The sequence below is a fragment of the Rhagoletis zephyria genome, unplaced genomic scaffold, assembly GCF_001687245.7.
Source record: "Rhagoletis zephyria isolate East Lansing unplaced genomic scaffold, Rhagoletis_zephyria_1.1 Rzeph_scaffold_08043, whole genome shotgun sequence".
In the NCBI taxonomy this organism is placed as follows: Eukaryota; Metazoa; Arthropoda; class Insecta; order Diptera; family Tephritidae; genus Rhagoletis; species Rhagoletis zephyria.
This window is the reverse complement of record NW_016165124.1, coordinates 1-22307: the sequence shown is the minus strand read 5'-3', so window position 1 is coordinate 22307 and position 22307 is coordinate 1. Positions and strand designations below refer to the sequence as shown.

At 34.6% G+C, this 22307-nt stretch overlaps 1 protein-coding gene across 1 annotated transcript; it reads right to left on the bottom strand.

Moving 5' to 3' along the window:
- Positions 1-1127: 1127 nt before the first annotated feature.
- On the bottom strand, positions 1128-19531 carry Fas2 (neural cell adhesion molecule fasciclin 2; the record flags this gene model as incomplete). The annotated part of the gene is made up of 4 exons (XM_017630715.1): positions 1128-1622; positions 13553-13736; positions 13814-15304; positions 19407-19531. Coding segments are annotated over 4 exons (2012 nt in total), but the record flags the coding sequence as incomplete, so codon positions are not given.
- Positions 19532-22307: the final 2776 nt, after the last annotated feature.

Here is a 22307-nt window from a genome sequence, read left to right as displayed (position 1 = left end):
GAAAGAAGCAATACGGTTTGAGTTGGACTGCCAACTATATTTAGCTATGAAGTGCCATATTGAGGATAAAAAAGTGCCAATACTTGCCAAATAGAAAAATAAAAGTGCGAAAAAAGGTGCCATCCTTTTTAATTCTTCCCATATAGCATTACAATTAGAAACACATTCCTAAAACAAAAGTCCAATGCTAAAGGAAAATAAACCAGTTGTATAAACTAAAGAAATTATAAAATTTTAGTTGAGAAAAAGAAGTACACGCAAACGATTTCACAAAAATGTATTGAAATATTACTATTTTCCAAAAGTGCCAATTGAGAAATTAAGTGCAAATTGAAGTAAAATGGGGCCAAAAATTAAGCCAAGTTGGCAACCCTGCGTGTGAGTGAGACAACTGCCAGGTTATCAAACCTTTTATTATACATTCTTTTGCGACGCCTGTCTCGTCAAATATATATCTACCGAACTTTCATGAAGTTCTATGCAAATTCATTTTAATTTGTATGGAAATAGAGCAAAAATAAGCGCTGGCAAAAAAGAAGCAACAAATACAAAAAATATGGTATGGGAAAGGAAGAAATGTTGATAAAAATATGAGCATAGTACATATTGCAAAGTAAAATAAAAAAAAAAATGCGAATTAAAAATCAGCATTAAAAAAAAAACAGAGCTCTCCACTGTACAAATTCATTTTATTTTATTTTACAAATACAAATCTATTATTTCCATTGAAATATGAATTCGTTATTTTATTTTAGAAATTTATTTTGCTTTTTTTTAAGTAAATAAATGCGCTGGGTTTCTTGCTTAAGGCATACAAAGATTCAACTTAATTGATAACAATTCGTTATTTAAGTACCTAGAACAATACAGTTAACAGGCTTGAATTACATAAATTTTATGCTTTGCGGAGAAAAATTGACTAATATACATATGGAGCACAAATTGCTTTTAAAAAATTGTATATAGTATATATATTTTTATAATTAATTGGATTAACGCAAAAATTCGCTAAAAGGTAACAGTAGAAGCACACATTATTGGAACATTATTTCGTTTTTGCGCGAAAGGCAAAGCCAAAAAAGGATTTCTGATATTCATATAAAATATTTGATATTTTATTTGCTAAGTTTTCTATTTTTATTTTTTTTTGGCGAAGAGTGTTATTTGTACATTATTTAAAACGGAATATATTTGCATACAATATTTACGCAACGCTTACGGAAGTTATGTATGCTTATGTCTGTATGTCTGACTGGAAGTGCTCATCTGTGACCTTTTTTCTTTGTTTTAAATTATTTGTTCTGTGGTTTATTATTTACAAGTTGCACAATTTTAATTGTTAATTCACTACTTCTTTTTCTTTTCTTCACTTCCACTCTTCCTTCCCTTCAGCCTCTCTTGCGTGCCAATTTATTTCACCGCCACTATTGACGCTGGCATGTTGCCACGTTTCACCAGCTGCAGAGAGGACGTATACGCTGTGTGTCGCTGTTGTTGTTGTTTTAGTGGCCACGCATATGTGGCGATCGTTGCCAGTGCAATTAGGAGTAAGCAGTGTTGCCATTTTTGTGCTGTTGCCGCTGTGCCTCTGATGCTAGCCGCCGCACCGTGATAGGGATTATCTAGAAAAGCACGTGCAAAGGCATTTTCGATTTTGGTTTTTCGTTTTTTTTTGGGTTTTAATTATTATTTTTTGGTTGTAATTAAAAATGATTTATTTGTGGGTTAATTTTTGGTACGGCACCGTGTTATTTTTGGTGAAGGTGTGTGTGTGCGCGTGGGCGGGAGAGAGCAAAGAAATACGAGAAAAAGCACATCGAAAAAGAAATCGAAGAAAACACAAAGTTGAGACAAAGAAGAGTAAAAACAAAGTCATTGTAGGAGTAAACATACATTAACAGTTTTTTTGCGGATTTTGTTGTGGTTTTTTTTCTTTATCTCTTATCAAATGAATGCTTGAAAGTAAAAATTGGGCATACATTTTTGGTGATTTAAATACTCGACATAATTTTTAGACAGTTAAAAAACTGGGCGTAATTTTTTGGATGGGCATACATTTTTGGGAATCCTAAAATATAAATATATTTTTTCTGGATATCTAAAAAAGGTCATAATTTTTCTGGCAATATAAAAAACGGAAATACGTTTATGGCAATGTAAAAACTGAAAATGAATGTTCGAGAAGTTTAAAACATTTTTGAATCTGGAACAATTTTTTGGCAATTTAAAAACTGAACGTAAATAATTTTGTTTTTTAATAATTCATTTTGCAACGTAGAAATTGGATACAATTTTTTGGCAGTTTAAAAAATTTAAATAAAATTTTACTATTGTAAAACTTTTGCATATTTTTAGACAGTATACAAATTTTAAATACATTTTTGATAATGTAAAACCTAGACATAAAATATTGGCATTTTTAAAATGGACAACATTTTTTGATTTTTCATTTAAAAACTTTTCGACAGTTTTTAAAATTTAAATAACATTTTGATAATCTAGAAACCGGGCATACATGTTTAGCAATTTAAGAACTGACTGAAAAAGACTGCACATAAATTTTTGGTCATTATGAAAACATATAAAACAAAAGTTTTGCCCCTTTTTTAAATGAACCATTTTTTAAGGCCACTTTTGTAAAGATTTTTGATTTCCAAGCATCGCATTTCCAATTTTCGGTCGATGAAAATCTTTCGCTGATATCTCGTTCATTGATTTCCAAGAATTATATTGAAACTGCCAAGGACGTTATGTCCAGGTTTTGGAACTACTAAAAATTATGTTCAGATTTTGAATAAACAAAACAAATTATATCTTGTTTTCAAATTACCTGGAAACTAGTGACCAGTTTTTAAGATACCACAATATTATTTCCAGTGTTCAAATTATCAAAAGTTTTTCAATCAATTAAAATTATGTCCAATTTTAAATTGAAAAACAAAAAAAAAATATATATATATATGTCCAGTTTTTAAATGACCACAAATTAATGTCCAGTTTTTAATGAATCAAAAAGCTATATATGTCGAGTTATTGAATTTCTTGCTTTAAAAGCATCCCAATTTAAATTAAATTTAAAATTAATTCAAGGCTTCAAATGCGTTAGTAAACTACAATGCTGCACTGTAACATTGTGAAAAGGTGATTGGGCTAAATGCTTGTAGCTATACCGTTAGATATGAATAAGTGTTTGTGTGTGAGCGGTACTTGGTCTCGAATGACAGTGCCGCTGTTTGTCTGGCTCTCGCTGACAAAAGCGACCCTGGGCCCTTCTCATGGCTGCTTCTCTCGCAACGGATGTGTACGAAAAGCAAAATATGCTCGGCGGGATGCGGAAATGAACCCATTATGAGCGAACTTTTCAACACTTTAGTCATTGTGTAAATGCGTTTTCGTGTTTGTTAATAACATTTTGTGTTGGTAATCGCATTTTTGCTAAATGAGCGAGAATCGTAAGCCCACCCCTTTACATTTACATAGTCAGGCAGGTATGTACTTGTAAATAGTTGTGTGCTTTGTAAAATTTCAAATGCTTCCAATGTTGCGGTGAAATAATTGAGGTTAGTTTTTGTTTTTAATGCGAGTACTTGTCTTAATATTTAATGTCACTGATGGTGATGGTGCTTTGAGTTTATGATGAGTGGAGTTTAGAGTTGTAAGTCCAATGCGCAAAGTTTTCCAATCGGTTTTGATTGCTGGCGATGCTGGGTGTAGGTCTAATTAGTATTTGTTTTTTTGTTTTTCGAAATTTTATGACACTGGTGATTTTCGCTTGTTGTTTTTATTTTTGAATTTCAATGACAGTTAAGAGTAGATATTTTGTTAAATTTCGGTGTATGAGTGGGTTATTTGTTTAAATTTTGCATATTTGTTAAATTTTTATTAATTAAAATGAAAACACATATTTTTTTTAGTAAAACATAAACACATTTTTTGATTTAGTAAAATAATAACACAATTGAATGTTTTTTTTAGAAATATGAAACACAGTCTAAAATTGCACACACTTTAAAAAATATTATAAAAAGGGTGTTTAACTATAGACACGCATACACCCATAGAAACACGCACTAAGATCATTGCAGTGAACGGAAAAAAATATGCAATAACTCACTAAATATATTGCGAGCACTTGCTAAGGATAAGTTTTATAGAAACTAGCTGATTAAACAAAAAAATCTATTTTTTTTAATAAAAAATATTTATGTATATACATAAGTATATATGTATCTACATATATAAGTTGAACAAATAGTGCCTAAGAACAAACTGTGATTGGATAGATAAGAAGTAAATAAAAAATAAATAAATAAAGAAAATTCAGAAATCTCAAATGTCCTAATTTAACTTTTAGCGTAATACATTTTTATAAAGCTATATAGGTTTTCCTGCAAAATATTCTGTTTCTTATGATTTTTTTTTAATTTTCTTTTTGTCATACAAGTTTTCCAACTTATTAACCGACTTCAAAAAAATGAGGAGGTTATCAATTCGTCGAAATATTTTTTTTTTGTATGTTACCGGATCACCTTTGGACCACCTGCACCGTTTTCTTATCAGAAAGGTGGTAACTCAAGGGTGGCTCCGTAATAATTTCGTTTAGTTCCGATCACTGGATCATGAAGAAGCTAACGGCACTCCTAAATGTTTATACGGTTGTTTTGTTTTCGAATAAATATGATTTAGTTAAACCGACGTGACTCTGGCATGACTCGGAATGGCTCAACTTTGTATAGTCCAAAGGCGAGTCAATACGTACACAGATGACTCGCGAGTCAGACGTACGGTCTATGGCACCAATAAAAAAATTCTCATATTTTAAGTTTTGTATACAAGTTTACTTTTTAAATAAATACAAAATATTCGAAATCCAAATTTTTTCAATCTGTTTTCAAAATTTTTAATTCCAACTGTTTTCCAGTTAACCCGGCCAAGTTAGACATTCAAGGTTAAAATAACTCGCATAAAACTGAAATTTGGTACGATTGTTACGAACACCACTATGAATGAAATGTCAAAAGTTCCCATCGATCCCACCTCTACAAAAGAATTTATTCAAGGTCAAAGGTCACATAAATTGATTTTTTCCATTTTTATGCAAAACGGGAAGGTTCGTCACAAAAATATGTGAGACGAAAGTGTAGATCATGCAGTTATCTATAAAAACCGTTATAACATTTTTATTCCTAAGAAATGCCATTTCTGAGATATAGCGATTCAAAATTGTAGTGAAAGATGTGTACTCCATAATACGGAAATTATTGTAAGCTTACCCCTATTTTAGGAGCTAACTAGACTCGGTTAAGAGTTTCAAACCGTTTTCCAAAATTTAAAAATTTTGAAAATGTACAAAACTTTTTGAAACTTGAAGAGCTTTCAAAATTCTCGAATTTTTTATAGGATCCATAGACATTGCGTCTGACTCGCGAGTCATCTGTGTATGTGTTTACTCGCCTTTCGGTGTAGCTAACACATATTTATTTTCACAAACACATCCAAACCGACTCGCGAGTCAGACGCACCGTGTATGCTGCCTATTAGATCATGAATATTTTTTAATAATTTCATCATTTCTTCAAAATGTTTGAGTGTATTTTTTGTATCATCACAAATTTGTATTTTACCACCGTATCACTTTCGAAATACGTAAAAATACCTTTGCAAAAAATCAACAAAAAAAAACGTTGTGCTCTTGTATACTTTGCCTAGCAACAACAAATACAAAACAGCTCCCTTTGACAAAGTGAGGAACCAAAATGAGAACTGTTGGCAGCTTTGCGAGTATATTTGATGTATNTGAAATACGCAAAAATACCTTTGCAAAAAATCAACCAAAAAAACCGTTGTGCTCTTGTATACTTTGCCTAGCAACAACAAATACAAAACAGCACCCTTTGACAAAGTAAGGAACCAAAATGAGAACTGTTGGCAGCTTTGCGAGTATATTTGATGTATTTCCTTAGCTTCAGTTAATTTTTGTTAAAGGCGGAAGACTTCAGTAAAAACTTGTAATCAGTTTTTCTCACATTTTTGATTTTGGAGTTAAGACGTTTGCGCAGTAGGCGAGAGGGGAGCTTTGTATGAGGCTAAAATCTCTTCAAACTAAAGTATGTATGTATTAACATAGTGGTGGNTGTGGAGCTTTGTATAAGGCTAAAATCTCTTCAAACTAAAGTATGTATGTATTAACATAGTGGTGGATTAGGTTAGCGGACAAAGTTCAACGGCTGTCTTCGCTACTGAAAATAAGAAGATGCAATGGCAACGACAGCCACAAAGTGTAATAAACTTTCTCTCGGCAGATTTACAAAAAAAGTAGAACAACGAAATTATGGTATACCTCACGACATACTATATTAACTGACTAAATGCCCCTTACCTGCACAAATTCTTGTTCTAACCTTCCCAAAAAAGGTAGAATGGATACCTGGTTGGATCAGAAAGAGAGAATCACTTCAAATTTACACGGTGGTGGTTAGTTCTATCTTCCAGTTTGTGCTTGCCNAAGATTTACAAAAAAAGAAGAGCAACGGAATTATGGTATACCTCACGACATACTATATTAATTGACTAAACGCCCCTTACTTGCACAAATTATCGTTCTAAGGTAGAAAGGATACCTGGTTGGATCAGAAAGAGAGAATCAATTCAAATTTACACGGTGGTGGTTAGTTCTATCTTCCAGTTTGTGCTTGCCTGATTACTGTTGAGTATTTTAGGCGGAACTGATGGCTATCGTATCAGTGGTACAATCTTGATATCTAAACTTTCACCAACAGCCAGTCGGATATAATAGGCCTAGGAAAGCTCAAGGTACAATGTCTAAGGCTGCAATGCATTCGAATAACTATTGTCTTAGGGCAAGAACTCTTGGCAGAAAATCCTTCAGTGATCTACATACATGATCTGAGATCAGTAGAGATCCAAGTAGTTTTCGTGAGAACAAAGATAGATGTAGTGCTCATTTGGTGAGTTTAAGTGAAGGTTCGCATAATGTTAAATAGCATAAGTACATACGTACTCTATTAAAATGCTACATTGCCAAATTTCATTTGATATAAACTAGCTATATGACTACTGAAGCCATAAATAATTTGTGATAGATATACGGCCCGTAGATGCAAATGTAAGTTAGAGTGCGAAAACTTACGGCTNTATTTTGAAGGACTGTAGAACCAAGGCTTTTAAGCTTGGAAGGCGCGCCCAAGTATAAGGAAGGTTCGCATAATGTTAAATAGCATAAGTACATACGTACTCTATTAAAATGCTACATTGCCAAATTTCATTTGATAGAGACTAGCTATATGACTACTGAAGCCATAAATGATTTGTGATAGCTATACGGCCCGTAGATGCAAATGTAAGTTAGAGTGCGAAAACTTACGGCTATACCTGTGATTAACTCAGTGAGAGAGGAGGACTAGGATGTAGCATATAATTAAAAACTAGGTATTGTTAGTCGTCTAAACAACTAGAATAAAAAAATGCTACGTTGCCAATTTTCACTTTAGATATCGGGAACAGTGGACTAAAATTGCAGAGAGGGAGAGACAAGTAGACACATTTTTTAGTGCAAATAGTGTTCATGCGATTTTTTTTTTATTAAAAACGATTTCCAATTCAGTTTTATGCCACCTGATCTTCCCAATTCAGAATAAAAGGAAATCAAAATCTGGCTTAGAATTAGTCAAGTATTTGACTAGAAAGCAATTTAAAAAGTAAAATATCAATAGCCCTAAAAGCTTCTATTTATATTTACTCACATTTGCTAAGGTTAGCTTAGTAGTCTATCAACCTTTAAATTGCTATGTTGCCAATTTTCATACGGTACTCGAAAATTTGAATGCAGTGCTACCTTCCTGAATATATATTGGTAAAAAGGTAGATCAATGTATGTAGCTCTATATACTTACATACTATTTAGGAAAAATGAGCTAAGATATTGTACCTACCATATTTTTAACTGAAATCTGTTGCGAAAGATATACTATGTTAGCATTAAAAGTAGTATGAATCACAAGAAAAAAAATGTTTAGGGGTCATTAGTTTAATGAGTAAAATCAAAACGTAAGCCACAATTTTTATATTATCTGTAATATTAAAAAATAACATGAAAACTGATAAGCTTCCATTAAGCATTTAAGGGAGCTTCTTAATTTTAAATTAAAAACAGAGTACTAAAGAAGTCAACACTATAATGAGATAACCTCTACTTAAATTATGTTTTATAAATCAGTTGGCCACATTGGAAATAATAAAACCGACATCATTAAAGATTTTTTAAGAAAAGATAGTATTAACTAAAACAATTTTGGAAAAAATTTACAGCTACAAGGATTTTTTTGATTGTAAGTAAAAGAGTGTTAAATAAACGAGACAATAACAAACATTACAAGAGACTACGAGTAAGTAAAAAGATTGAGTCAAATTACTACAAAAAATACAGTTACCAGCATACATACATACACTGAGCGAAATTAATTTAGACATACAAAATTACTTAAAAAAATTTGCATTACAAATCGCACAACAAAATACGAAAATAAACATACAAAAATACTTATATTATACATGTATAAGAAGGAGTACACATGAACGAGCGCGTCTTTGAATAAGCCAACGAGCGAGCGTAAAAGAGACAAATAAAGTACGAGCACAAATGTTGAAACAAAGATTACGGTGAGTGAATGCTTTCTTGTTTTTTTTTATTTATTTATTTTTAGTTGAATTATAAATAAAAATGCTATTGTTTTCTTTTTGATTTTCAATTTTTTTTTTAAATTATTATCATTTGCTTTATTTAAAAAAAATGAAAATAAAAATTGTTTACTTATTAATTTAACTAAAAAATATTTATATATATGTATTTAAAATATGTATATAAAATGATTAAAAGAGTGCGCGAAAAAAATTTGGATAGTGAGAGCGAGTGAAAGAGAGATAGAGAAAGGACACATAGAGCGCTACTAAATTCTAATAAATATCAAATGATTGGAAATAATTTTAAACAATTTTGCATTATTTGTTTATATAAAATTATATATGTATTATTTCTTGTTATAACTTAAGCTAAATGCGTTTTTTGCTTTGCATTCATACAACTATTTGAAGTTTTTTAAATTTTTTTTTTTACAGAAAAATATGCACACACAAAAATATAGAAATACAACAAAAATTATGCTTTATTGCGCAACTGCAGTTGTGTGAGAATAATTGAAATAATAATAATAATAATTGAAATTTTTGGAGATTTTAGTTGAAAATGTAATTTTAATTTTATTTTTAAGTTTTTAAAGTTGCACTGTGAAAAAATTGATTGTTGCTTCTATATATAAAGAATGAATTTTACTTATTATATTTTTTCAGTGTAATGCGGTGTCTCACTTGCAAAAGTCTAACAGTTTTAGTGCCACGGTGTTTTGCTATTTCACTAATTCGCATTTTAATCTTCACTACAAAATTCAACATCACTACTTTGAGCGCAACTGAATCACTATGCTTTGCAGCTTAAAATTTTATTGCAACGTTTAAATTAATTATTGCATATTAAGTAAAATTATTAAATATTATGTATGTATTTATGTGTTTTTATTATACTGCATTAAAAGCTAACTTAAAATTAAAATATTTATCTTTCAGAGCAAATAACTTTTTTTTAATAAGTTTTTATTTAAAATTTCAATGGAATTCAATTTGAGATTGTTTAATATTGACACGCCAAAGTATTGGAGAGAACAATGCCAAGCGAGTGATAGATAAAAATAAAAAAATTGTTATAAAGAAATAATGAGGGAAAAATTGAAAATTGTTTATTCTGAAAAACTGAATTTGAAAAACGGCTTTAGCAGTGTAAAAAAATTTAGCAAAGTTAAAAAAAAAGCTTTTGCTAAAGAAATTTTTTAAAGCTTTTTTTGAAGACAGGTTTGAAAAAAATTTGTAAAAATGGGTTTTGAAAGTTTTTAAAAGTTTCGTAAGCAAAAAGTATTTAAAAAAAATGTTTTAAAATTGTTTTATGCAAAACTATTTGAAAAAATAATATTCTTGCAAAAAAATATTTTTTGAATCAAAATTGTTAAAAACGATAGTAGTAGATAATGAGCGAAAAAACGTACACAACTAGTTTTGAGACATACACACATCGAAAAGTGTAACATTGACATGAGCAGACAGCAAGCAAGAAAAGATATAAAAAAAATCTAGTATTATTTTGACAATGAAGCGGGCTTTGTCAACAAAAACAAAAAAAAAAAAAGAAATAAATAAAAAAGAAACCAACACAATACAACACGAAATGTTTATAAATCTGTTTGAAGGTTATGGTGAAAGTAATGTATAGTTTTTGATTTTTTGTTGTTTTTATGCGCTTGTATAAACAAATACGAATTTGAACATAAATAAAAACGCAGTGATGATACAAGTATGTATGTACTTATAGCAATTAAGTAGTAATTTTTATGTAGAAGTATAGAAATTTTGTTTTTAGCTTTTGAAGATGTGTAATTTTGTTAAAAAATGTTATAGAGTACGAAATGTTTTGAATGTTTCGTGTTTGATTGTTTGCTTTGGCGAGAACTTTGTTGAAGGAAAGCAAATTTTTGTTACAAAACGCGTTTAATTTCCTTTTTAGCAGAACCTTTTTTTCTCGGTGTATCTTTATTGCATGATTTAGTTTTGAAATTCAGTGGTATAATAATAAAATTCTGCAGCAGTTAAAGAAAGAACAATAGAGGTGTTGAAACTGAATTTGTGTAGAGAAATATATTACTGTCGAGGCTTTTTACTATATCCGGGAGAACCAGGAATTAATATGCGTTAGCTGAAGCATGGATTCACATTTTTATTGCTTTTATTGTGGCTCAACTGACCTGTGTTCTTAAAGCAACTTAAGTTCGTCGAAACATTTTGATCCTTCGTTGCTTATGTAAACAAAATTTCTGTTCATTCGTAAAGAACATTACAAAGTATCTTCTTGCTATCATGTAAATGACAACTGGGGATGGTCTTTTAGAAGGCGCTGATAAATTCTTACAATCTCTTGAGCTCTTACAATTTTGCGTTAACTACAAAGGACACAGAACTGATGTTTTCAGCTTGGACCCGGCGACTTTGAGAGAGAAACACTTCTTAACGGCAACTTGGTTTTTCTTAAATTCTCTTTGGATGTGGATTATACTAGATTTCAAAGCACAGGTTAAAATCAAGACTTGTTTCATATAGTAAATGCCATACATGCCACCTTTATAATATAGTTCTTTTGATTGACTAATGTGTACAGGGCTCGAANGACAGGTTAATCAAGACTTGTTTCATATAGTAAATGCCATACATGTCACCTTTATAATATAGTTCTTTTGATTGACTAATGTGTACAGGGCTCGAATTGTTACATTCGTGCGAGGATCGAAATCCATAACAAAGAAAATTTCGTGATACGTCGTGTTTTTACGTGCCGAGCAATACGATGTCATATGTGACGATTCGAGCGCAGATTTTCTTGCATCCCTCTATTCTGACTCTTTGAGGGTACTAAGTATTTCTGGTTCAATAGCTCCAAGTCTTACAATCACCTTAAAGTCGGTGCCGGATAGCCCCCACCAGAACAAAAATTTTTCTGCTACTTATAAACAGAATCGACATTTCTTTTACTGTAAGGGTATCTGACGTTAGGATAAAGGTTTCATGGGTTTCGTTAGAATGTATGTAATACCCTTGTCGGACAGGCCTTTCTTGTTTACTGGAAAGGCAATTTAAAATACCTAATGCACCATCAAAAGCTGTGGTCTCAGCAGCGATATGTCCTCACCTAAGCACTTCCCTCACTGGATATGGTATGGTCCCCGAGTTTAGACTCACTTTGCATTCTTTTTTTAGCGTGAAGATCTGCGACCTACTGCGGCTATAAGACAAGCTAATTGCTTCTTTTTCTAGGTGGATGTAGAACCATGATGACGGGACAAATCGGTAACGCTAAATATTATCAGACCTAAGTGCGTCGCCGTTCTGGATCTAGTTTAAAACACCTGGTATGTATAATCTAAACTCATCTAACAATGTGAACTATGTCCTGACTATAATTCGATTAGACGGTTTTGCATTGCGCGGTCAGTAATTTTACTTGGCAGATCAAACTAATAGGTAAGTACTTCAGAGTTTTTCTCTCAAAGCAGTTATAAACTGGCTCAACCTCAGCATGGACATGTACTCATTTATAATAACGGTCGTCTCTTCATGCTATTTACTGAGTTTAAGTTCTCTCGACCTGAGCATAAACTTTGAGCGCTCTAACTGCCTGAAGGCTGGATAGCGATAAATGTGATTAATTTTGGAGTCCTTCACGAATACTAAAATTGTTTTTTGATGTGCGCGGTATTTAAAGTTCAGGTATCATCCCTACATACATGTATATAAATATTGACCACTACTTCGGAAGTGTTTTAGTTGAAGTGGTTCTAGAGGTACATAAATAAGTATGAATTTATGTAGGTATACAAGTATGTACATAGGTTTATAACACAAATACCTTAACTAAGGTTAGAAACGGCTAATTGAACATTTCGAAACTAAATCATGCATTGTTATATACAAAAAAATTGCCAATACAAAATACACTGAAAAAATTCTAAGCATAGATGAAGCTTTTGCTCGAATGACAGTATAGGAAAGGGTTTTTATTGTAAAAATTTCGTTAAGCATTCAAAATAAAAAAAGGTATACAAAATTTTTGAATTTAATAACATTCTAAATTTTTTTAAATTTTCTTAATAATTTAGAAATATGTGTATCTAAAAACAAAGAAAAACGTTATATTTTTATAAGTTTTTTTTTTTAATTGTATAAAAATTTTCAATTATCGTTATCGAAACTTAATGAAGAAATTGTTTTGTCTTCAAAACCGCTTGAAAACGCCAAATATTTTAATTTTTTTAAGTATTTCCAACCAGTTCAAATTTAGTTAAATATTCAAGAAAAAACAACACTTTTTAGCAATTTTTTTGTAATGAAAAAAAATACTACCGAACTCTAGTGCATAAATTAAATTTTTTCTTTAAATTCCCTTTAAAATGTTAATATTCGAATCAAAAGCTTCTTTGATAATTTCTAATCTGTTCTGTTATTGGGAAAAAAATATTAATTAATTTTTAAGTGTTCGTCCGAAAATTCCTTCGCTTTAACTATATTATACACTAATTCTGCTTCGTTTAGTACAAAACAAATTTAATACCGCAAATTTTAAATTTTAAATTCGATTTCGTTTTCGTCGAAACTCTAAAGTGTTCTCTTTTGATTTTACTTAATATTTTTGCATTTGTTTCACGCCATTAAGCTAACATCGTTGCTACAACGCTAAATAATGTTATGCATGTTGCTGTTGCGAGAGCAATGACAGTTGTCGTTGTTGCTGTTGTGATGGCAGTTGTTGCGGTTCTCGTTCCAGCGGTTCTCGTTGTGGTCATGAATTTAATGTAGTGTTTATGTGGCGAATCAGCGGCCGAATTATAACCGGCCGAATACAATAATGTCCCGAGATTATTATTAGCAGAATCGGACTCACCTCGTGTCGTCTTCATAATAATCGATGCCGGCGATGAGAAGCCGATCACATTGTGCGCACGCAACTCGATGCGGTAGTAGGTGTTGCCACTTAGACGTGACATTTCGTACGATGTAGTCTCGACGACATCCTGCGAGACGCATTGGTTTTCCAGCTCATGCCAAGTGCCAGCCATTTTTACGCCCTGCAACAGGAGAGTAAAAAAAGACACACATATAGCGGTTAGAAACAGTAAGAGTGCGCAAATAGCTGGTTACTTACAGGACAGTATTTGATTTGATAGAAGTCGATCGGTTCGCCATTATCGGCTGGCACGCTCCATCTCAGCTCGAAGTGATCGGAGTATGGCGACACAACCACAGGTTCTTCTTTATCGTTTTGCACAGGCGAATGCAGTGGTTTGGGTTCCTCCGGCGCCGAACGTCTGGGTGTCGATTGTTGTTGATTTACGCCCCACATACCCAAGCCGACTTGATTGCGTGCCGCAAACCGGAATTGGTAGGACGTCTGTGGTTTTAGTCCCTCAACAATGTATGGTGAGTCTGGCGACCAGGTACGATTTTGTGCTGTTGACCAATCTGGATTGATGGCTTCCTTGTATTGCACGCTGTAGGCGGTAATTGGTAATCCCAGCTCCGTTGGAGGTCCTCGTATGTCAAAGGTGATTGTTGTGGCGGTGAGTTGGCGTGGTATCGCGGCGGCGACAAGATCAGGTACACGTGCCTCTTTCAATTGCATATCATGTTCGGCCGAGCCGTGCACATTTGTGGCGATACATTTGTAGACGGAGTAGTATTGACGCGCTACCGGATGAACAATAAGATCACTGCGTGGTCCAGTGCCGACAATTACTAGATTCTTATCGTAAGCGTCCTTGAGTGGGCGGCCATTCCAACGCCATTCGATGGTCGCATTTGGTATACCCAAAGCCAGGCAGCTTAGATTCGCCTTGCGCTCTTCCCAGCTAAACACTGGTGGCAAATCCTTCATATGTGTGAAGTCTGGTGGGAATTCGACAGTTATGTGTCCAGTCTTGTAGGCGGTATCACCCTTATTGCGCGCAATACACTGATAAAGTCCATCGTCATTGCGTGTGGCCCTTGTAATGCGCAGTGTGCCTGAGCTCTCGCCACGTTCCTCATCGAAATGTTGCTCCAACGAGATGCGATCGTCATCAGCTTGTAAGCCTGGCGCGTATTCTTCTTCGGTGCCCCAACGTCTGAAGGTGATAGCCGGTGCTGGACGTCCCTTCGAACGGCATGTAATGGCAATCTCCTTCTGACTCACGCCAGTCACGTTGTAGAATTCGTAGATTTGTGGGCGCACGAGTACGTTCAATTTAGTTTTTTGATCCACTACGCCTGCGTCATTCTTGGCAATGCAAGTGTAGGTGCCATAGTCATCTTGCGTAACTGAGTTGATAGTAAGTAGGCCAGTTTGTGGGTTCACTTGGAAGCGATCGGCGGTAGCGACATTCTGTTGCGCGGCATCTTTAATCCAGGAAATTTCCGGCACCGGTTTGCCAGTTGCTGTGCAGTTTGCGGCAAACGGTTTACCTTCGACTGCTTCTAGTGTGGCTGGCAAATGCGTAATAACCGGCCGGATGTATACTTCCACGCGAATGGTGCGTTCGAGCAGTTCGCCGGTTTCGATAACAGCTGCACGGCAAGTGTAGATGCCATCGTCTGATTCCTGTACGTTACGTATGAGCAGACCATGCGTCTGGACGACGTATTTGTCACCGGTGCGGATCTGCAATGGAGAAGGAAATTAGTTACAGATACGCGTGCAAAAAGTTGTTGATAGCCGAAGATTCAACACGAAGAAAAATTTATTGAAAATATAATAATTCTTAGATAAAGCCTCCGTTAAAGCAAAATACCATCTGATTAATATATAAGTATTTATGCCATAAGTGCTGGTACAAGTATTTAATATAATCATTTGTGTAAAAGATGTAAAGAAAAAGCGGCGGGAAGATGAAACTACAGATCTAAGATTTCGCTTCGAAGAGAATCTTATGTGGGAAGCTTTCACTTTAGCTCATCCATTGGATAATGGCTAATGGTCGAAAAATCTCCTTCGAAAATACGACTAAAACTGAATTTCGCGGGACTCCGTATATCAGGCTCTATATAAGACACTACTATGGTTGGTACCTCCTGTATTACTGATATTTTTCACGGATTGCTTAGAAGGTGTCGTATAGTTTTGAGTTGGAAGGAGAAGGCAGCGCCTTAATGAGAAAAAGCATGCACAGTTTTTCAGCATGCGAGCGCAAAACTATTTCTGCATATTAGGACCGCCTGGCAAGATTTAATGGTATAAATGATTTGCAACATTTCAGGGAAATTTCAAGCCGATGTGCCTTTGATTTGCAACTGCGTTCGTTCGTTTGAATGATAGATCACGAGTTAATTTCGCGCATTTGCATGGCTGACGGGTGGGTTACCTTTAAATAACACCGGCCGACCGACCGAGGACTCGGTGGAAGTTTTCGGCGATTTTTTAACTAACCAGTGCATTGCCCCGAACCTAACAAGGCTATGTTTGATAGGAGACTCTTATCAGAACCTCAAGGCCCTAATAAGACAATGCTGAGATGCTTTTTCAAGGCTAAGGGCTCTATTTCTGCTTCCATCTGGTAAGCTTGCATAGAGGGAAACTGGTGAACTGCGGAGCTTTTTCATGAGTACACAGTGCTTCTCAATTCTTTTCTCCAATGGTAAGGTTTCAAGCATACTTCTCGGTTTGGTTATTTCAAGTATAGAGAACAGCAGCGAGGTTTTTTCTCGTGCTATGACAAAAACATATCCCTACGCAGCAGCTATTTAGAGCAAGCGCACAGAGTTAAAGCTCTCTCTGATCGTACCTATTTTTAAAAGACGCGGACGGATATATTTAAAGCTATCTGCAATAATTTGGCTCGACTATTTATACCAGCGATGGGCAGAGAGAGCTTTTACTCTGCGCGCGCCTATACAAAATATATAAAAAGCTTAAAAGAGCTTTACCCGCGGGTAAGGCGATGCCCATCACCGATTTATTTTTAAGAATTATGCTATCACAATTACCGTATTAGGTTTTAATATTTGCTCTAAAATCCCTATATTGCGATAAAAGGGTTATAAACAAAATTTCGGTATAGAAAACATATAGCTTAATCCACAACGCTTAAACCACATTTCACACTTAAAATGTTATTTCCTTTATTCTTATGTTAATGGTATTGAAAGGGTTAAACTTTGATAGTTTTGTGCACAATGATTCAAATGTCAAAACAACCTCCAAAGCTCAAACTTTAAATACCATTAAAAATACTTAATAAAATATCTCTTACATCTAAGCACACTTTAACTTCGCATAAACTTCACTTACGAGCTTAACAACCCCCAAGTATCCATAACTGTATAGTAAATACTGATTATGAAAGTAAATTTCATTGCTATATTCACATTTTTTTTCCCAAATAACCTCAGGGACTGAAACTACTTACCCACATACGCATACATGTGCACATTGTAAACTCAAAGAATGTTGCACGAAAATCACTTAACAATTTCGTTAAGTTTTGTAAAAGTTCGATAAAAGTGCTGCGTGACAAGCTAAATTTCAATTTATGCAAACGACGATTGGATGTATGCATACATTCGTACATACATATGTCCATATGCGAGGATATCCTTTGTGCATACGTATGCATGTGTGTGAGAGCGCACTGTTGTTCGACAAGTGCTAGATAAAAAAGTTGCAAAGTCTCAACATTATTATTAAGAACAAGAAAATTTAAGTTTCGTTAAGTTTTTCTAACTTTTAGGGATATATATTGTGAGCTTAAGTCACTACTAAAGCATACATGGTGAGAACTAGTACATACCCTGCAGGGAAAAGCTAAACAAGTGAACGAAATTTATGATGCAGGAAGCGTACGACTTCAAGAAATTTGGAAAACTTTTCGACATCTGTCACAAATATCGCCCTTGATCTGTGAAGGGTGGATATTTTAGGGATCTTTCTAGAGTTTTAAATGCTCAGTGAAGAGTCCGAAGATTCGTAAGTAAACTCGAGGATAGGGATACCGGGGCAAACATATTTGTACCTGGTTTTCATCGTCAATCATTATCATTGAAGTGTACGTCTACACATATACATATAGCTTCATAGAGGGCCTATTAAGATCACAATACATATAATATATTACAACAGTAAAAGCCTACGATTGCGCCGGTTTAGACACGTTCGATGCATATGCTTTGGTGAAAAGCTTCTTCGACTCGGAACCCAACCCATGGGTGGGAAATAAAGGCACGGGCGCTTACGTTCACAATAGAAGGACCAAGTGGAGAAAGATCTATCTGTACTCAGGATGAACAACTGGCGTAACTTTACGCAGGTGAGAGACGTCTCGGACTAAAGCAACAAATGAAGGGAAGAAAGAAAAGGGTTATTTTACAGATCTAAAATATTCTGCCCAAAAGACTTCGAGCAACTGATTAGTCTTAACAAATTCAGGTTCTTCGCGTTGGTCCAAAGTATAAACTATGGTATTGCCCATATTTTATAAGTCCTCGACTGATCATGGTGTCGCCGAAGAACTTATCTTCGTAAAGAGCTTAAAAAGGCTTTATCATAGTTTTAGATTCGCTTAGAGGATTCTAATCCCATTTGTAGGCTTAAAGGAAATATGTGCTCACACCATACAATGTAGAAGGAGCGAAAAATTGCAAGACGAGTCTATCGGATACTTGAAGTACGCCACCATTATCTTTGTTGGGTTCTTTGAGGCAAGAAATAAGAGTTGCTAAAACCTAATATGCGCAACGAGATAACCAATTGACGAATCGTTAGTTATGGCTTTACACAGGATCCGCATGAGGGATACTAACGGGAATAGTCTTCACTCTCTGGATTCCATATTCCAAGGTGAGCAGTATGAAACACTTGTTATATAAGATATGTAGAGTGCTCTGAGCTAACGTGTCCGAAATGACCTCCACAGAGACGTTGTACAACCGTCTAGCTGCTTCCAAACTTGTTCAGTAATGAAACTCTCGGCTAAAGTATGTTGGTAAGCATGCTGAACTTATTTTACTCTGGTTGCCATTGGGTAATTCTTGGGCTCAAGTCCAAGTACCTTCAGTACCATGTCTACTTTTGGACTCACATCAAACAATCTTTGCTATTAAAGATTTTCTTGAAAGAAATTTCTCCGAGCAGTTCCAGCCAAAACTACATATATGGGTATTCACTAAGTTGGGCAAGTGACCTGGCACTCTGTTGCAGGTAGCTAGTCTGAGGGTTGTGTTTTGCACGTGTTTTTGTAATAGTTCGAATTTCGAACTTGTGCACAATTGGTGGAAAGAGACCACCAAAAAAAGCTGTCGCAAAAGGGATACAAGAGGGGACCAATAATACTTTTATGGCCATTACTAGCTGCCTACTTTGAAAGGCGCATTGATAAGAACAACGCCGGTTCGGTGTTTAAATTTTCCTATGGGGTAAGGTGAGGGTATGTACTCGTATATAAATATGCGTGTGTATTGCCGTGAGTGCCGAAAACAACTAGTGTGCTTAAGATTTTTTGTAGTTATGTATTTCAAATTTTGTTTCCTTTTGCCCTCGAAGTGGGATTTCGCTGGCAGAATGCAAGCTTTCAAGCCAGCACTTTACTCCCAATCACTATAGCTTGCCTACGCTGCACTTGCATGCGTTTGTATGTAGTATGTATATTGTTGCAGCCGTAAGTCCTGGTTGTTCTTACATGTCATAGTAGAAATATGTAGTTGTTGTTGTCGTCGTTGAAATTTTCTAAGTAAATCATGAAGTTTTAATAACATCCTTATGCGCTACTTACCGGATCACCGTTGCGAAGCCAGTCGATGGTCGGATTGGGATCGGCCTTCACTTCACACTTGACAATGTAGTCCTCGCCGAGTATGGGGTATTGATTCTCTGGTGCATTTGTCCATGTTATGGCAACTAAAATGGAGGAAGAAAAGAAAAAAATAAGAAAGATGAAAAGAAATTGCATGAGAAATTGGAAAAAAGAATATGTGAAGCAATAGCAAGCGCTGAGTCTCAACACCCCCCAACGAGCAGAAGAACGGATGAACGGAAATTCGGCAAATTCTATTTAAAAAATAAAAAATAAATGAAAGTGGAAAGTGTAAAGGAAAAAGCAAGCACAAAAACCACTTCGACAATGAGAAGGCGGATTAGAGCGAGCGTAGATAAAGCAGGGGAGCTGTGGCGCTAAGACGCGTGGTTGCAACGCGTTTGCGCGCTTGTAGGCGCTGCTTAAAAAGTCAAGCGAGTGGTTGAGCTTTTCCAACTACTTCTTCTCGTTAGTTGTTAACACAGGCTGCAGATGCCATTACTGTTGCTGCTGTTTTTGACGTTGTTGTTTTGGCATGTTGGCAGCCAAAGCAAGTTGTGGAAAAGATTTGGCAAATACATAGCACAAAAATAGAACACAAAAAAAGGGGGAAGAAAAATGAAATCGCAGAACTTGAACTTCTTTTTTCCAAATTTTTTTTCCCCCTTTTCTCTTCTAAGTTCAAGTTGAAATAGCACTTGCAATGCTTGTAATTTCTGTGTACTTAGTTCGTGCAATTTGTGCAATCTTTACAATGACACACACACACACACATAGACATAAACCACCAACGCCCGCGCGTGCGCTCTAATTCCTCACTGCAGTGCACTGTCCAGTCTTCGCAGCCTTTAAGAGGCATCCGGGCCTGTTCGACAAACTGGTCGCAGGCCGCCAGTCGCCGGTCGTCTTCTACACTTAGTCACCGGTGCACGTTTGCGCTTGCTTGTTGCGATAACAAGCTAAGATGCTGAATTTTTTCTTTTTGCTAAACTTTTTTTGCCCATTTTTTTTGTCCTGAGTAGTTGTCAACACTTTGTGTGCAAACAACGAAATGCGGCAACAAAATGGCTAACTGTTTGTTCGTTTGGTTTTCGTTTGCTTTTTTATTTGGTTTAGGTAATGGCTGCTGTTTTCTGAAGAAAGCTAGACGCCTTCTTGAGGTGGCGTCGTTTGCTTTAACAGCATATATTTTATACAAACTTGCATGTGTGTATGTGTGCAGGTGTGCAGGTGTGCATGTGTTTGCGTGTCCCAAGAAGCCATGTCCATGCAGACATTTTCCTGTGTCAACAGCATGGCTAGCAATTTGCCTGCTTTTTTCTCTACTAAAACTCTTCAACAATTTTGTCTATCTTATCAGCACATTACGAACACTTTTGCTAAGCACACATCCTTATACACGTACTCATTCTCGTCTGTGTGTAAGCATATAAATTGCTTTATGTGATCATATGAGTAAGCACGTTGCTTTAATACGGATAAGTCTACTATGAGCCGGTAATTTGTTGAATTTTCGCTTAGAAGTAATTACATATTCTCGACATGACAAGTGGACATACTAAGAGGCATTTTCTGAAGTAAACTTTAAGTTTAAAGCTCACTTTATAATTAAAGGTTGGATTAAAAGTAAAGCTATGTCTAAAGTTAAGCATTTCCATTATCGGTTTAGGACGTATGTATGTTTCTTGGTTGTAAACCAATTTAAAACGGATAATGAAATGCTTTACTTTAGACACAATCATAAATTTTACTTTAAATATAAAGTGAGCTTTAAAGTTAGAGGTTACTTGAGAAAACGGCTCTGAGTATCTAATTGTAAAAGGACAAATGCGAAAGCCTGTTAGGTATTTTAAATGATCTAGTAAAATGTATACCACATTTATACATCTTGTGTAATACAATGAACAAAACCTCGTTTAAGGTTAGTTTTTTTGCGTTTCGTTCAATTACAAAAGTTTCTTTAAGTTTCGTTCAGTTTTATAAATTGTTGTTTTCGAATTTATACATGTAAAATTTACGAAATAGTGATTTGTTAAAAATATGGTTGTTTTTTGTTGTTTCGCTAAGTTTAAAAGGTTTCGCTCGGTTTTATAAACCGGTGCTTTGGAATTTATACATGTAAAAAATTAGGAAATAACGATTTCTTACACTTAGGATTGCATTTTGTTGTTTCGTGAGGTTTAAAAAGTCTCGGTAAGTTTCTTGTGCTTACTGCCATACACTTACAAATTACAATGTCTAAACTTTACGGTTTGTGCATTTAGTAGTTCACGAAATTGCGATTTGATAAAATTTTTGTTGACATTCGTTTTTCGTTAAGTTTCAAAAGTTTCGTTAAGTTTATTTAGATTTATTAATTGGCGCCTTGGGATTTACGAATGTAATATTTTACAAAAGAATGACTTTTGATAATTTTGAATGCCTTCTATTGTTTCGTTAAGTTATGAAAACTTTCATTTTGCTTAAAAACTTGAATGCTTAAACTTTACGGCTTATGCATAACAGGGTTGTTTCGTTAGGTTTGAAAGGTTTCGTTAAATTTCTTTCAGTTTTAAAAATTGCTGTTTTGTGATTTACGGCTTTCTTGTCTCGTTAAGTCGCAAATCTTGCGTTAGGTAGGTAAAGGCAGTACACATAAAAATTTGAATTCTTAGGTATGTATATTGAAAAATGACATGTTTTAAGTTTGGCAAGATGTAAAATGTACAGATAGCAAGAGAAATGCAAGCGTTTTTTACCTTCTAGAATTTTAATTTTTTTTTGTTTTTTTATAAACCTCAGTCTTTCTCAGGTTTTTGAAATATTATGGAAATAATAGTAACTTAATATACAACAAGTAAGCAAGTCTAAGTTCGGGCGGAGCCGAACATTAAATACCCG